The sequence below is a fragment of the Anabrus simplex genome, chromosome 3 (genome assembly GCF_040414725.1).
Source record: "Anabrus simplex isolate iqAnaSimp1 chromosome 3, ASM4041472v1, whole genome shotgun sequence".
Classification (NCBI taxonomy): domain Eukaryota; kingdom Metazoa; phylum Arthropoda; class Insecta; order Orthoptera; family Tettigoniidae; genus Anabrus; species Anabrus simplex.
Window position 1 is genome coordinate 248,450,332 of NC_090267.1, and position 17,938 is coordinate 248,468,269.

The following is a 17,938-nucleotide window of genomic DNA, read 5'->3' on the forward strand; positions in this document are numbered from 1 at the left end:
GGTTAAACATAGCCTCGATTGCAAACTATCATGCCAGCTCACCTGCCCACAGTTGCAAGTCACAGCATAACCATTTCAAATCAACAAATCTCATTTATGTACAGAATAATTACAAACAAAATTCCCTTATCTTATGATTAGATGACATAATATTCGTGATACCTACTTTTACAGTATTAGTCTAACTGATGAAAATCAGAATATAAAATTTAATAAATCGGGTCAAACGATGATGATGATGATGATGATGATAATAATAATAATAATAATAATAATAATAATAATAATAATAAAAAATTATGAACGAAATCTGTGACTCTGTTGTACGGTTATATTATATGTATATATATTTGAGAAACTTTGCAACTTTCCAGACATTCTAGGTTGCCGCAAGGACAAAGTTGAACTACATTTTTTAAAAACTTGGCGTAACAGCCCCGGAGGGCTATGGCCTACAAAGCGACCGTTGCTCAGCCCGTAGGCCTGCAGATTACGGCGTATCGTGTGGTCGGCAGAGAAGAGAACATAAGAAAATAAACCAAATGAGTCACTGTCGCAGGCAATGCAAACATCTCCATGTACAACCATATTTTTTATTCTTATAAGCGCATTATCAGTAAAAAAAAACTACAGTAAAAGGAAATACTCCACTCATAAGACAAAATTTACAATGAAGTGATGTACAGTAGATGTACAGTATATAACAATATATTGGAATATTTAGTAAAGAGAGCTTAATACTAACCATAAAGAAACTTCACAAATCAGGTATGTGTAAATCAATGTAAAATAGAAATTCGCAAATTGGCATTGCAGAATCAATATTATTAATATTTAAGACTTTGATTTAACTGTTCAATATTTTAACCAATGGTAAATTTCTTTGACTAACGGGCATGGAACGTCAGTTGATTTGAATTCCTGTAGTAAGTTTTTATAGGAGAGACTTCCATTTAGAGACGAACATTTATGACTTTATAGTAGAGAATTCTAAGACATGTCTTCGGAACCTTTTCAATATCACTTATATAAGATCGGTAACACGGATTCCACACAACGCATCCATATTAAAGTTTGCTTCAAACAAATGTATTCTATAGTGTGGTCAGAGTACGTATGTTCTTCAGCTCTCTAGAGTTTATGAAACCTAAGTTCGTTAACGAAGGACATATGTCCTTATCAGTGCGCTTTTTGAAAGACATTGTATTGAGCATTATGAGCCCTAGATCCTTTACTGAGTTTGTCTTCTGAAGGATTATATTATTCATTTTATAATCAGCTAAAATTTCAGTGTTTTTCCTGGAAAATGTTATTTTATTAAATTATATAAACTGCATTTTATTGCTGATGCTCCAAACATATACAGTATATTGCAATTGTCTTTCTGCAGTTCAAATGAATCTTCGTAAGTAGTAAGTTCCGTATAATTTTAAATCGTTCGCATATGAGACAATTTGAATGTTTAATATCCGTGAAAGGTCGTTAATGAAGATCGTGAAACGTCAACATATAGCAGGTAACTAAATGCTAGTCGGATATGAGTTGGACAGTTTGTTGGCATTTAAGAGCAACATACATAACATCTTAATCAGCAGTTTACCGGTACGTTAGAGAATACCTTTTCATCGCAGAATTCCAGCACTCCTATTCGTTGACTTTGACGGTCAGCGCATCTCAATGGATGTGGATCTATGATAAGAGATGTTATCTGTTGAACAGATGACTAGTTTTTCTCTCGGGCAGTTCAGTGGTATGTCTTGTTACCATACGGATTTCATGCACGTTTAATGATAGCTCGGTTTTCTGCTCCACCAGGAATTTGATATTGAGTTTTGGAGGCTACTTAGCTGCAGGAACACAGCTGAGCAGCTGTTTCATGAATAATAATAATAATAATAATAATAATAATAATAATATAATAATCCTAGTTCTGCTAAACGACAACCAAAGAGAAACATTGAGTACTTTGCCACAATAAACATTAATTTCCTGCTGAAGGTAGGTAAGCACAAACAAACGCTTGACGTGCTGGAAAAGTACAAGGTTATGATAGCAGCGCTACAAGAGACTCAGTTTGCCGATGAGGATACAATAGAGTCCGGAAGGTACAGAATCTACAAGGGGAAACCTGGTGAGAGAGTTATCAAGACACTTCCTCAATTTGGTACTGGGTTTGTGGTACACCACAAGATGGTTGACCATATTTTAGATTTTACTTCATCAAACGGAAGGACCTCCTAGTTATCCTTCAGGTCTCGTAATAGAGCATACACAATCGTAAATTTACACTCACCCACGAATGACACAAACCGTTCAAACCTGGAAAATGTAGAACAATGCTGGGCCACCTTAAAAGAAACTCTTGATAAGATCCCTTCCCACCATTCCATCATACTCGTGGAAGATTTCAATGCACAAGTCGGTAAGGAGTGGAAGTACCGGAAGATAGTAGGCCATTATCCGGCCCATAAGAGAACAAACAGAAATGGAGAACGTCTCATTTAACTTAGTGACAAGTACAACTTTGTCCTGAAATCAACAGCCTTCAAACGTCTACATAGAAAGGCCAAAACCTGGAAGAGTCCAAATCCTATGCTTGGTGAATTCCAGTTAGACCCTGTTGCTATAGCACGGCAACATCATATAGACATACAGAACGTCAAGGTATTACGAGGAGCCAACATAGACTCTGATCACTACTTTTCACTTGTCAAGATTAAGATGCAACTCACAGGAAAACACAAAATCTCCAAAGTAGTCATAAGATACCCAGGTTCAACACTCTGCGACTGCGTGATGAGGATTGTGATTTTCAGGATACCCTCAGGAAGAATACAGAGAAAGAAGGATGGCCTGCCTTACAAAAGGCCTTGCTGGATGCCTCTCAAGAAACTATCCCTGCCTCATCAATCAAAGGCAAACACCCATGGTGGAGTACAAAGTGTGATGAGGTTGTAGAAGAAGGGCGTAAAGCCTGGACTAGGTGGAAGCAAATTATGAAGCCTTCCTCATGCAAAGAAAAGCTACAGCTAACACCATCCGCAATGCCAAGAGAAATTACCTCAGGAGCCCAATGCAAAAGGCTGAAAATAAATTTTAGAGAAACAATAAAGAGACCTATTCAAAGGACTTAAGAAGCAAACGACCCAGTACACAGCTCCTACCCTCATCCTCTATGGGCCAGATGGAAAACTTCAACTGAACAATAGACTGCACCAAAACTCTTGCACATTATTTCCAGAAGCTACTAAACGCAGAGGAACCTAAAGAAAAGCTTGTTTTCCATGAGCCTTCACACAGGAACCCTGATTCTCAACCACCTACGAGAGAAGAAATAGTGGACGTCATCGGTGGTCTCAAGAACAACAAGGCTTCAGGTGAAAACGGCATAGTTGCCGAGATGTGGAAACATGCAGATGACCAGTCTTTGCAGAGCATCCATCAAATCATAAAGGACATATGGACAACTGAGTCCCTACCCGAAGGATGGACGTCTGCCGAGATTCATCCCCCCCCCCCCCCACGAGAAGGGAAGTAAGACAGACCTCAACAATTATAGAGGTATTTCCTTGTTACAAATTACCCACAAGATCCTCTCCGTAGCCCTGCTCAATAGTCATCACACAGCTAGACTCACAGTTAGGTAAATACCAAGCTGGTTTCCGTAAGACTAGATATTGTCCAGAGCAGATACATAATCTTAAGACAGTTCTCAATTACAAAAGCTGAGGTGGACATCCCTGGGTGGTAAATTTTCAGAAAGCTTATGACTCTGTGGACAGACACCCTTTTCTCCATACTATGGGAACTTGGTCTGGATGGGAAGACCCTACGATTAGTTCAAGCCACTCTGAGGAACACGACGTCCAAGGTCAGATTCAGAGGTGAACTATCCGAAAGCTTTCCAATCAGAATAGGAGTTAGACAGGATGATGGTCTCTCCCGCACTCTCTTCAACTGTGTCCTGGAAAAGATCATTAGGGAATGGAGAACGATGCTACCACCGGGAGCTGGACTGAAGCTTGGGTACAAGAGACAACCTCATTGTCCCGTGCCTAGCCTTTGCCGATGACCTCATTCTACTGGCAAACAGTATAGAGGAGGCTACCTACAACTTAGTCTTTATAGTGTAACGGTTAAGACTGGTCTGAAGATCAGCGTCTAGAAGACTGAATTTATGACCAATATCAAGGAGGACCCTTCTAAAATTCCTCTCTCAGACTCTACCATACGAAAAGTACCTGCAGTTAAGTACTTGGGAGAATGTATCTCTGCGAATCAGAACGAGAACCTAGCCATAGATGCCAGATGTACCAATTTTGAAAGGGCTTATCACTCTTGTCGTATCTATTCATCTAAGTGCCTCTCAAAGAACCTCAAACTGACACTACAACTCGGTCGTCAAACCATCTGTTCTGTATGCTTCTGAGTGCCTTGCAATGGCCAGGAAGGGCCCACTCAGAAAGTGGGAGTTAAAAGAGAGGAGGGTATTAGGACCAATCAGAGAGGAAGGAGGCATTTACAGAATCCGCCATAATGATGAACTGTATGAACACCAGGAGGACATCGTCACGTGTATAAGGAAAAGGCGTCTGTCCATTTATCGACACTGGGCCCGTCTGGATTCCGAAAGACTCACCAACAGGATATTCACAGTAACAGGAAGAGGCAAGGCGTCTAAGAACAAATGGATCACGTCAGTTCAGTCTGATATGGAACAACTAGGTATCCTGGGACAAACTCATGACTGACTACTGTTCCGTCCAGCCATCCGGCACGGAGTTTTCCCAACGTCCCTTTCAGTAAGAAGACTACAGGAACTACAGTCAAGTGGACAGAGGAGAGAAAGCTGGCTCATATTCAGCAAATGGAGTAGTATTGGAAGAAGAGAGCAACAACTTTACCGAAGGGTAGGTACTAGCCCCGTGGTCCTCGGTAGGCCCAAACGACAAAAAAGAAGAATCATAGACTATGGCCTCAGCTACCGTATGTTTGTCACGCTACTAAGGTGGGTCCTTTCTTCCTATATGTGTGTCTTGAATGAAGTCCTAAAAGAGATAAACTACTATCACTCGATAAAACCGCTCCATAACCTTTTCGTCACTGCATAATGACTGCAGCCTTCATCTCGTAGCCGGTATAAATGTCTTAGCCTCCCTTTGCCATCCGTAACCCCCATTCCTGCCACTCCCCTTTAAAAATGCTTGCGCGCGCATTTAGTCTGTCCCGTGTTTTTTCTTCCTTACGTTGTTACATAGGTCTGATTCTAGGAGTAGCAGTAGCTCTTGGCAAAACAGCGAGCGAGCAATTTATTTCTCTGCAGTTTTGCTAACATTCGCTCAAAAATTGAATGCTTGAAGGTATATATATTTGTTTCCCCCAACCGAAGCTGTAAAAGGGTTTTAATCTGTAATCCTCGACACCTGGTTAAGCCTTTACAAGCTTCAGATTAGAGCTGAGCTCATCAGTCCTGCTCCCTTGATCTTGAAGTGCTTCCACGTTTCGATCACAATTTTGTTGAGTGCTTCTTTTCTATGAGTATCTAACCGTAGGTGCTTTATATAACTTGCTTCTTTTTTTAAAAAATGCGTCGCCTTAGGGAATTTGACTTAATTTCAACCCTGAAACTTATCTGTACGTTTAAATAAAAGTACCTATTTTAAGTTTGTTCCTTCTTTTATCAATCTTCCGACACATTCGGGGAGAGGGTTGAGGTCCCACTATTAGTTCGGTGTTTATAATGAATGGTGTGTTGCCGTGACCGTGCCGTGTGCGACCGGTGCCACTAGCGACCGCACAAACTACAGATACTCCCATAAATATCCGGTCACTCTGATTTTTGACACACTTTTATTGGGTAGTTTACGAAACATGTAGGAAAACATACCACCTTCTACAAACATTGTGATGTAAGTCAAACTCTTCTGACAGTCATTAGTATGCCGTCTGTCGTGCATTAAATAAAAGCAAAAATTCCAGTGCCGCTGCAAAAATATTCGGCCACTATACCAAAAGTAAAATAAACTCGCATAATCCACAAACCTGTTACATATTCAGAACTTCGTAGGTACTTTGTATGACCTCTTCCAGTCGATTCGACATGCTGCCGATAACTTTCTTGATATAATCAGGGCTTAATGCCGCCCATTCTTGTAGCTGTCTCCTCTTGAAGTCTGTGAGAAAACTTGGCGGCCGCAATTGCAGAGCTGCCTTCGACTCCACACATTCTCTCGATGGAGTTCAGTTCGGTAGATTGTGGTGGTGTCTCCAAAACCTTCGAGCAGTTGTACTACAACCACTCCCTGACAAGGTACGTCTTGTGCTTGGGGTCGTTATCTTGATAGAACTGTGCGCCGTATACCAAGTTATCCGCAGATTGTCGTAAATTGTGTTTAAGGATAGCACGACAGCCCTCGGTTGTCCAAGTATAGGCTATTCAATGCAAGGCAGTGTACAAACTCCGTTCGATGCAACACATCCCCACACCATAGCACTTCATCCATGTTTTACCGTTGCTTCTATATTGCTTGTTTTCGGTTTCTCGTTACGTTTCCGCCACGCCAATTACTTTCCGTCGGACCCGTAGACTTTGAACTTTGACTCAACAAGTAACACATCCTCCCACCAATCACTGGGTTTGCTTACGTAGGTTTTTGCGAACTCTAGCCGCTTCTTTTTATTTACCATACTAATGTATGGTTTCCTCCTAGTTCTTCCAAAGAACTCATTTCTTTGCAGTGCTCTTCGCACGGTTTCAGTACCCACTTCCTTTCCACACTCCTCTAAAACAGCTGCTGCCAGTTTCGGGGAACAAATTTTCGGATTTCGTTTTACATTCGGAAGCACAAACCTCTCTACCTGTCGGGGGGAACTGAATCAATTTTGTCTTCATTTTTTAATATTATTATCGCCAACTGTTGTTCTGCTTATGTTAAGCATCTGCGATATCTTTCTATGCGATTTACCTCGAGCATGGTGGAATGTCACGAGCTGGCGTTCTTCAATCATGGTATTGTTGTCTTTTGCGCCTCATTTGATAGCAGTTCGTAACCCAAGTTGGAAGTCAAGAGGACAAATTGAGACAAATATTAGTTTATAGGAAGAGGTACGGATTTAAATAATTTACCAAGGGAAATTTTCGATAAATTTCCAAATTCTCTGAAATTATTTCAGAAAAAATAGGTTAACGCCTGATAGAGAACTTGCCACTTCGGCGACTGCCCTAGATCCGGATCAGTGGTGACAGACTGACTGTTCGCATGCGGCACGATTTTGGCTTGGTCTCATCCGGCACGTGACCTAATTAATACGAAACATGCTGTAATTGTGGGGATTATTTACTAGTAAAATTTCGAATACACAGAAGGTTGCTTACTTCTGAACTCGGACCTGCTTAACACTCATCACGTATATTGCTCATCTTATGTGCAAGTTTTATTTTGTCGGTGCTTTTATCAGAAAGTTAACATTACGTGTCTACGGTATCAAACTTGTAAATTACGTGCTACTACTGTTCTCGCCAGTAAATCGCCACCACATTTAACAGCAGTCAGCGCTCTTGGTTGCGAACAGTTTCTTTTCCTCGTCTCAAAAAATACACTGACCTCAGTAGATATCAAACCTGCTAACCGCTCCTCCACCGATTCCGCTTTAAATCGACCTAAAAGAGTAACACTTCCGGAAGTAAAGTAACCTTGGAATTAATTCCTCGAGTTTGCTTAAAGTAATAGTTTGCATTTGATTATAAATTTTTCTCGCTCTGATTCTGAATCTCCTGCATTTGTTATGACCTTCCTGATACTGTGTTAATCGCGCCTACAATGCAACCAGTGTCGCCATCGAACTTTCTAGTACATTCACTCAAATATGAAAAGATTCTGATATTTTGCTTGGTAGGCTCTATACTTACGTTACTTCTAGCCTATGACAACTTTCTTGTCGCACTAAAAGTAGGCTGAGTGATTGCTGGCGTAAGTGCATGTGATGAAGTGCAGAGACATTATGTAGAAGTGAAGACAGGTCATTGATACGGACTTGTTTTCATAATTTTCTACCTGAACTCCTCATTTTATCGAGATTCGCACTTCATATGGACTAGGTCCACTTTCATAGCCGGATGTTCTTCGTGACGCCAACACTGCGCGGAGGGGGTGTACTGTATACACTGTTAGGTGTCTGCGGTGGTTGGTTACGCGGTGTGTTTTATGTTGAGGAGGAGTTTGTTATGACGAACTTAAATACCCCGTCCCTGAGGCAGAGGAATCAACCATACAGAGTTAAAATCTGCAGCCCAATCGAACCTGGGGCCTCTTAGGACGGCTTATTTTCATTATATATTATGTCTATACTTCGTTCCGTTCCCCGATATGGTGCCGGGGATGAAGTGGGATATTTTTATGGCGGTGTTTTTACGGCCAGATGCACTTATTGACGCCAGCCTCATTTGAGGAGCTGACGAAGATGAAATTAATGGCTGAGGCCTATGAACAGGAACTGTCCCGACATTTGCCTGGAAGTGAAAATGGTAAACCACAAAATTCTCGGGATAGCCGTCGGTGGGGTTCGAATCCACTCTCCTCCCGAATGCACAGCTTGGCTCCATAGCCATAGCATGTGAACACGCACATCCACTCTGCGTATTTTCTTAATATAATGAATTTGTTGCTGTATAGTAATATTTTACTTACAATTCTAAGCGAATATTCACTTCAACTGTTGTATATTACATTATACATTTATATTAAATACATCTGTTAATTGTCAACAATAAATGGTATTTATTCAATTACCGTATAACATATCGTTGGCATGTAGTCTTCAGTTAGCGAGTTCATTTTTGGTCAAGATGAGAATGTGCTGCTGCTGCTGCTGCTGCTGCTGCTGCTGCTGTTATGGCATCGGTGGACAAATCCAAACTGTTGGGGTATAATAGCATGTTACTGCTGGTCACCAGGCCGCCCGCTGTTAAACTTCGTCGACGTTCGTGACATTTACCGTGTTTAACATAAAAACATTAGGTCGCGTGGTTTACGGCCACAAGATTTTAAACCGCCTAAAACATTGAATTTCGCAAATTAATCCAACCTTGATGAATTGCCAGTTTCAGTATTATGTTCCTCACCAGACAGCATCTACTCAGAGAATCTGCGTTCTTAGTGGTAAAACGTATATGATGTGGGCGGATGTGAAATAATTCATCGCATGGAGAACTCACGACTACACCAAAATTTTTACTTACATCCGAACATCTACCAATCGCAATCTTGGGCAAAAGAATATATTTTTCTTACTACTCCGCTGCACTTAACAGGTTTTAACAATAAGGTACGGCTAGACTTTTAGGGTACATTCCTTGCACGTAGAAGAAGAAAGTGTTCTATGCATCAGCCGACCGTCGCATTGAATCCCGGTTGGCCGTGCTGTTATGGCCGCGCAGCTGTGGGTTCGATCCCCACTGTCGGTAGCCCTGAAGATGGTTTTACGCGGTTTACCATTTCACACCATACAAATGGTGGGGCTGCACATTAAGGCCACGGTCGCTTTGCACCCGATCCTCTATTCCATCGTCACCATAACACCTATCTATGTCGGTGCGACATAAAGCCAGTTGTATCTTTTTTTAAATGTCCCGGTTGCGCTGATACATCCCTGGAGTATTGCGTATGCATATATTATGGTAACGGAGGGCATTTTGAAATCTCGTGTTAGATGTTTCATGCGCTATGCTGATACGTTGTGTCCCTACGAATTTCCCATGCTTAGTGTACTATATCGAATTGTAAAAGAAAATAAGTTACAACGTGGGAAGAAGGGGTTTCCGGATCCATGTCCATACAACATATTTTTTCCCTCTATATGTGAGGAATATGTCCTGAAAGTTTGGCCTACCATATTGTTAAATCTTGTATATCGCACTGTTAGATCGCTGTCACGTCTCGAATTGGTGATTGAGTGGTCAGTATAAACATTGTGTTTATTGCTTTTTTTCTTCTGGTCAGTTTTCTTCCGGTTATTTGTTCCACGCACGCAGTATAATGTGAGCTTTAAATTACACTTCCGAAGCAAGTGAACTTGATCTTTTCAATCAAGAAATTGGAGAGTATGTATCGGAACAGTTGCTGGTTGCAGTTTGAATTAAGTCATTATGTAAGCTTCCCTCAGAATTACAGTAGTTGTTTAAAAGAACGACCTTTTGACTTGTACGGGTGTCTGTTGTTAAATTTAACGTGTAGGAAGTTTTCTTCTTACATCTTAAATACTTCTTCCTTCTCTCAAGGCACGGATGAACGAACATCCACATGGGAATCTCGTAATTTACTCGCAGCTGAGTTTCTACTGTGAATCCAATGCACAGCAGCAAGTAAATGATATACATAATTTTATTTCGCTTTAAACAAGCTAGTTGGACGTGTGTCCTAGCTTCGATTTTAAACAAATATTCCACAGTATCAGTGTCTCTTACTCGTCCCTGCAGAGTTCAGATGCAAACTCCAGATGCTTGAAGATTTAATTACTGTTGATATCTGTAGTCTGTATCTATAGCTGGACGTTACATGAATTAATTTGTGGAATTTGATTAATAGGAGAGCAATAATTCTAGTATAGTTGGTACAACTCTGGTACGTTTGTTTTTGGACCCGCACACACAAAACTCTGTTTCGTGAAATTCATTCTCCGGCACTAACATACAGAATACTTATTTTATAATGTTTCTAGGAACGATACATTCATTCATCACGATGTATCGTAAAATTGCCGTGTTTGTATAATTTCAATTAGGTTTGCCGGATGGGTTTAGGAAACGGTCTCTTTAAAAAATGTATTTTTGTAGACGAGGAGTTGAGTGATGGTGGGAGAAGAGTTCAGTGGACACACAAGGATACTGATACTGTAATAGTCTCAGCTTCCTGACATAAAGCGTGAAACAACGCCAATTGCATTAAGTTAACGTCTAGTGCTTGGCCGCTGGGCTTTTGTTTCTTGTCAAGGACGCACGTGCTTGTTGGCTTACCCAGAATTGTTATTTTGAATTTCCTTTCCTTTGTCGTACATTATTTACGTGATCGAACGTACTTACGCAGGCGATCCATTGCTTTTTTTTACTACTACTACTACTACTACTACTACTACTACTACTGAAGTCAGGGTGGTGGGTTTTCTCTTTCTTCGTTTTCTTTCTTTCTTTCTTTCTTTCTTTCTTTCTTTCTTTCTTTCTTTCTTTCTTTCAGACATGGTGAGCTGGGTGGTTTCCATCATTAGCCTCATCTTTAAGAAGGATCATCCTGTTATAATATCCTCAAGTTTGTATATACAGTAGTAATTAGATTCCTCAATCCCTTCCTTGTGCAGCTAGCTTAATCAAGAGTAATGTTGTTCTTTTAATTTTAGTTACAACACATTTGTACCTTCTTCCTTTAGCAGTGCTGCTCTGGCTCTGCATTGAAATGGGCTATGTAGAATCTTATATATGGAATTGGTTTCTAAACAGTTGGGCTCTGTGATGATGCACTGAGCTGTATAAATTGCTCAGGAATTAAAGGCTTCAGCCCCACAAATATCAGCACTGTTGGTACACAAAATACTTATACAAGCAAGATTGTGCCAGACTTGTAGAGTTTAGGAAGGCTGTTTTGGCTGCTGTAATATTAAACTATCTGCTGCACTTTAGTACTTATCTGCATAATATAACTTTTAAGTTATTATATTTTCATGATAGTGCCTTGCTTTGATGTTTAACAGTTATTCCACAATATCAGACAGACAGTTACTGGATATTATCTTTTTGAAGTTGTAGTCTATTGAAGTTTATGTTGTGTGTGTTATTAACAAAGTAAAAACAAATGCTCATTTTAAGTTTTAAGCTTGGGAGAACCCTTTGCTGTTGAAACTTATTCTGAGGCATGTTAGTTTCTCTGGTAATAAAGTAAAAAGCATTTACATTCATTAGTATTCAGTTAGACTACAAAACTTGCTGTATTGCCCTATTGTTTTGATTTCAATAGCAGGAAGCTATATGATGATTCTGATAAAGGATGAGAATGGGAGAGAAACACAATGGTTTGTGTGTTCAAAATGGGCAGATGTTGCTGTGCAGCATGAGAGAGAGAGAGAGAGAGAGAGAGAGAGAGAGAGAGAGAGAGAGTCACACATCTGATAATGGTCATAGACTAAGACTTTAGAATCACTTGTGTGGAGGCCAGAGAGGGCAAGAGACCAAACTGTGAATCATAATTGTGACTCTCATGATTCTTAAGTGTCTTCTGCAAGCGAGCAGCCTATCCAGTCAGTAGTCTGGTGGTGAAGAGAGAGAGAGAGAGAGAGAGAGAGAGAGAGAGAGAGAGAGAGAGAGAGAGAGAGAGAGTGTGTGCGTGTGTGTGTGTGTGTGTGTGTGTGTGTGTGTGTGTGTGTGTGTGTGTGTGTGTGTCATGAGTTGGAACAGTAGGTGCTCCTCAAAGATAGTGTTTCAGAATTGTATAAGTAACAAGTGGCACAGAAATTGTCCTCTTATATGGAGCAAGAATCCTCCTCACTTCCTAGACTAAACCCTTTTGTACAGTTATTTTCTGCTTACAGTATATTCATTATTTAATAAGGGTCTAGGAAAGAAATTTCTCGTACAATAAACTAGCTAAATTATATTTTATTTGTAGTGGCATAAAATACAAAAGTGGCATACAATACTTTCATAAATGTTTTTATAGAAAGGAGCAGTTTACCTTAACTCAGATAGTAATGTCTAAAGAAAGTCTTTTTCACTTCATTAGATATTTTGGACATATTAAAGTTGGAAGAGCATACTGGTTTCTGTGTAGATTTAAGCTTACCTACAGTATTGTAAACATGGGGAGAAATATGGAAGGTAATTAAAACATTGGCAAGGAACATTGATTCGGGTAGCATGTGGAGAATGGATCCAGAGCCCTCACAACATTGTGTCACCGGCTCTCCAAAGAGGTGTAGAGAAGTTCAGAGTGACTTAAAGTATTTTCTGTGTCCTAGAAATGAATAGTTAGCATTAGTTTTTGTTGTGTAACAACTGGATGGATGAATGCTTTACAGGATGATTCAACCTCCAGGTGGTGATAGCCATGACCTTTGGGGAGCAGAATTTAAAGGCTCTCCCTGCCATAATAGGCAAGTATTGTGTGTTATAATATTCTTTTGCACAGGTTCCCACCCGTGAATTGTTTCTTGTAAATGTTTATTTGAAAATTGTGTATTAATTAAAATATTCAGAGGATTATTCAATTACTCCAGAAAATTATAAATATCATGCTTCATATCTAAAATCCTTCAAAGCAGTGTTCTAGCTTATGATAATTAATCTTTATGTAGGCTACTGTTGTCATTTAAGAATATGAATTGTGCAAAATCAGATAAATTATGTATTTGTGTTCATCACCACATGTTAAATTTCTAGAGAGGGTGGTTACCTAGTTGTATTTTCTCTTAAAACAAAAACCACCACCACTGTTAAATTTCTTAGTATCATCTGTATAATGTTCTACTGTGTTTAATTAATTGCAGAGTTTTGAAGCCCCCTGGCGGTGGAACCAGTGACATCTTCGGTGCTCCTGAGCCTGTGCAGAACTCTCCACGCCGTGTACAACGTTCCCAGATGCAGTCTTCGCTGTTTGGTCCTCCACAAGATGCAACGGATACTCCTGTGCGCAGCAAGCCTGGTAATGATTCCTACAACAGACTGTTTGGGCCTGTTGATCCCAGGCCTCCCTCTGCTTCCAAAAACCATCAGAAAAGTAATATAATGCTAAACAATGAGGAGCCCAGCATAACTCCTGCCGAGAGTAAATCCTCAGATTCCAATTCTTCCACAATATCGGAGACTGATTCTCAAGGTAAGGCATGCCATGCCATATTACTTCAAGACCAAAAAACCTGCCTCACATCTTGGACACTACCTTGAAGTATTCTAAGGCTCAGTTAGGCTGAAGGCTGCAATACATGAAATAGGTTGTAAAATAAGGAAGTTAAAATTCCTGTAGTACAGTATCAGCATTGACAGTAGAATCTTGTTTGCCATATTGCTGCTGCTTTTGGTAATGCTGCTGCAGTTTTTACAGATTTCAGTGCTTTCTAAATTATTTCATGGTCAGTATTTTTGTCTATCAAGACATTTTTAATTGCATTATGTTTTATTTATGCTGAATCACTTCAGTGGATATGAGACCCTGATCTGATAAGTCTTGAAGTATGTTTTCATTCAATAGTTTCTGTATTCAATAAAGATCAGATGCTGAGCGATACATTCTGATATTAAAATACTTTCAGTATGTTTATTTGCATTAATCCAAACTAGTGTTATTAATCTTTTTAACAGTTGAAATTTATAATTTGTGCACATTTAAACCATAATTTCAAAATAAGAATTTAAAACACCGAACAATTTATTTTGTTTTGTGTAGTAGAGCTAACAAATATCAATGACAACATGCATTTTTCTCTATTATTCAGTACCGTATATAATAATTGCATCCTTTTTTGCAGTAGCTGTAGGTGATACTACCGAATACCAAAGGTAGCCAAGAGTGAAGTAGATACTAGTATTGTTGGGTATAACATGACATTTTCAGGGAATCCAGCTGTGTTTGTTGGCAGAAATTTTTCATTTTGCGCTATGGCTGAAGTAAGAGAACTAGTTCATGCCTTGTTAGTTTACCAACTGGGCGAGTTGGCCGTGCGGTTAGGGGCGCGCAGCTGTGAGCTTGCATCCAGGAGATAGTGGGTTCGAACCCCACTGTCGGCAGCCCTGAAGATGGTTTTCTGTGGTTTCCCATTTTTACACCACACAAATTTGGGGCCTGTACCTTAAGGTCACAGCCACTTCCTTCCCACTCCTAGCCCTTACCTATCCCATCATCGCCATAAGACATCTGTGTCAGTGCAACGTAAAACAAATTCTAAAAGAAAGGTTAGTTTACCATAATTCAGGTTCTAGTTATGATCTAGGCTTATTTGGAACAAATTAAAGGAGCACCTCGTAATGTTCTTCATTCTAAGGCCAAAGAGACCTTGAAACAAACCGATCACCTTCCAGAATTAATCCATTAAATAGGTATATGTAGGCAGCTATAATGTGCTGATGTGCTGCAATTTACCTATTTGATTTAGTTTAGTATCTTTAAAAAAAAAGTAATACATTAATACATGCCCCAGATTAGCACAGCAGCCATTTTGAATTTATGGCAATAGGCCTTGTAAGATCTTGTAAACAACATTAGTAGTTTCCCTTTATGTATATTTGTATCTTAGTGTGACGAAGCCACCTCATGCCAGCTTTCTCCCTTGCAATATTTAAGGCATTCGTGTGCCTTCTCTAAAATGATAACTCCTAGATCGGTCATGCAAATTATATGCCATAAATGACTTATCTTCAAAAGATTATTGAGGTGAAAAATCATTTACCAAGAGAGTGGCTGCATGGTTTTGATCACACAGCTGTCAGCTTGCATTCGGAAGATATTGGGTTCAAACCCCACTGTGAATAGTCTTGAAGATGGATATCGTGGTTTCCCATTTTCACTGTAGCCAAATGCTGGGGCTGTACCTTTTTGGCCAGGGTCTCTGCCTTCCATCTCCTAGCCCTTCACTATCTCATCCATCCATGAGATCTACCTGTGTCAGTGCAACATAAAGCTAATTGTAAAATCATAATCATAATAATAATAATAAACACTTCATTTAGTGATGATGATTGTAATTAATCTCAAAATATAATTTTGTTTAAATTTAAGGTAGGTTTTTACTGCAAGCTAGAACATTTTAAAAAAATCTTGAATGCCACTTCCTACTGATAAGTATATATAGTTCCAGACGTACAATATTTGAGGTGCTTCAGTTCTCTCGCACATACTTGGGATCTACCATACGCAGGTGTCATAACTGGGGAAAACACTCGGAGAGCTATTTTTTTCTTCAGACTCCCTTCACTAGCATCGCCACTGCTCAGCTCTTTTGATGCAGATTCATTTGTACACCTAAACCTCCTCCAATAAGTGCTCTGTTCAGCAGTAAAAACATAGATTTGTTCAGTGGTTTTAGCATGAATTAGCACAGCAGGGCCTTCATTTTGGTGTATAGATGAGTATTTTGTATAGAATTCTTTACTCTACATATAAGTACAGAGCTTAAGGGAGCTAAATCATAAACTTACAGAAACCATGAACTTCATCTGTCCAATCCCGTTATAATATTATGATATAAGATATATTCACCACACATTGGGCGTAAATTGTAATTTTGCCTTGAACCTGGAATGAATGAAGAATGAATAACTGAACAAATAAATAAGTAAATAAATCTTATAAATAAAATTCTAGCGGTCTGTTGTCTGTATTCGTCAAAGTTTGATATATTTATCCGTTTCAGGTCCATTCAAGATCGTATCGATAGTTTTTAGCTTTCGTGTCTGTTCCACCACCACGGGAAAACTGAACATTTAGGGTCCACTCATCCAAGCGCAGGTTTCAGTATGCATATCATTTAAAAATCACTGAATAGACTGGGAGTATATAGGAAGACCAGAACAGCTTTATTTAATTTTCTCGTACACTATTGATTATATGTAAAATCTGTTGACTATCGCTTCTTCCTTTTAAATACTGTAATTTTTGTTTGGTACATAATTTTCTTTACTCTTCAAATGACTGAGTAAAGTACTGTTTTCTGCTGCTGCCAGTGACGGACACCCTTGCAGACCATAGTTATCCAATCATCGACAAATTGCTTATGTATCTGGACACTGAGGTAACACGAGGTAGAACTTTTCCCTTTGGTGGGTGTGTGGTTATCTATCTGTTTGTATATTCTTAAAAGTATATCAATCAAAGTACACGTTTGTATTCTACTCGCTCAGGATTGTTATCGGTGTATGTCATGATCACATGGAGTTGGTACTTACACCAAATATTTTCATTAACATTGTGTATCAAAAGACTGTATACAACAAACATTTAAGAATATGTGGTTTCCGTTCCTTTATGCCATGTGTGTATTTATCGTACGATGGATAATCACTTAGATGATTACGAAAAACTTAATTTTTAGTCCAGGTCCCGTGGGACATGTCATGCGTGTCACTTCTGGATGGGCAGTGGGAAAAACTGAAGAGCCATTTTACTCTTTTCAATAGGACAGATATTAAGGGAGATATCTTCAATGTTAGAGCTCCACACCGGTGGTCAGAGATACAATATGCAACCTGAGAACCATAGAGAATTTCACCTTGTGATTAGTACCAGCAGGCGGGGAACACAATGGGTCGCTTTTCCTTGCGCGTAGTACCACTGTTAGGTACCAAATAGGTTTGTGATTAGTAGCAAAAAAGCGTGACTGCTTTTACAGTACCTGTGATTAGTAGCACTATATGAGTGACACCATGGGATGATGGAACCCATGGTTCTGGCTTGCCTGTGATTAGTACCCACTGTATGAGGAACACCATGGGATAGTACGAGTCCCTGTGGTTCGAACACTTAGGTGATGAACACCATAGGTTTGCGTTGCCTGTCAATGGCGCCGTGACACAGTAGGTCTGTAATACATGTGCGTATTTCACTATCTGTGAGTAGTACCATAATGTGTGGAATACCGCGAGTCTACGCTACTCTTGATTAGTACCACAGCATGACAAATGCCATGGTTCTACTTTTCTAGCGATAAGTACCTTTATGAGGGGCCGATTACTTGGATTTTGGACTCTCAACTGCATGCATCATCAATTCAGTATTGTGCTACAGAAGCAGTCCCTTGGTCAGTAATACTATTGCTTTACGCCAGCTAATGTGCATGTGGGGCACTGTGGGTCGGTTCCACTGATCATTTTAAATTCATATCAGTTCTTCCATTCATTCTTCGTTTTCACGTTTTGAATTGTGGTCAGTGGAGGATTTTGGGTTTTTAATTTGTCATTTCATTTAGT

General features: G+C 39.7%; 1 protein-coding gene across 8 annotated transcripts in view; it reads left to right on the top strand.

The window, feature by feature from the left end:
* Window positions 1–17,938, top strand: part of Jupiter (microtubule-associated protein Jupiter) — a 398,214-nt gene that overhangs the window by 352,416 nt on the left and 27,860 nt on the right. For 3 of the 8 annotated variants that reach the window (XM_067142975.2, XM_067142974.2, XM_067142977.2), the window contains exons 2-3: window positions 13,060–13,134; window positions 13,528–13,856. In XM_067142975.2, the coding sequence (XP_066999076.1) occupies window positions 13,061–13,134; window positions 13,528–13,856 (403 nt within the window). In that variant the 5' untranslated portion in view covers window position 13,060. Of the gene's footprint in view, window positions 1–12,410; window positions 12,551–12,764; window positions 12,955–13,059; window positions 13,135–13,527; window positions 13,857–17,938 lie in introns of those variants that run through there. The other 5 variants (XM_067142979.2, XM_067142978.2, XM_067142973.2 and 2 more) reach the window with 4 other exon arrangements.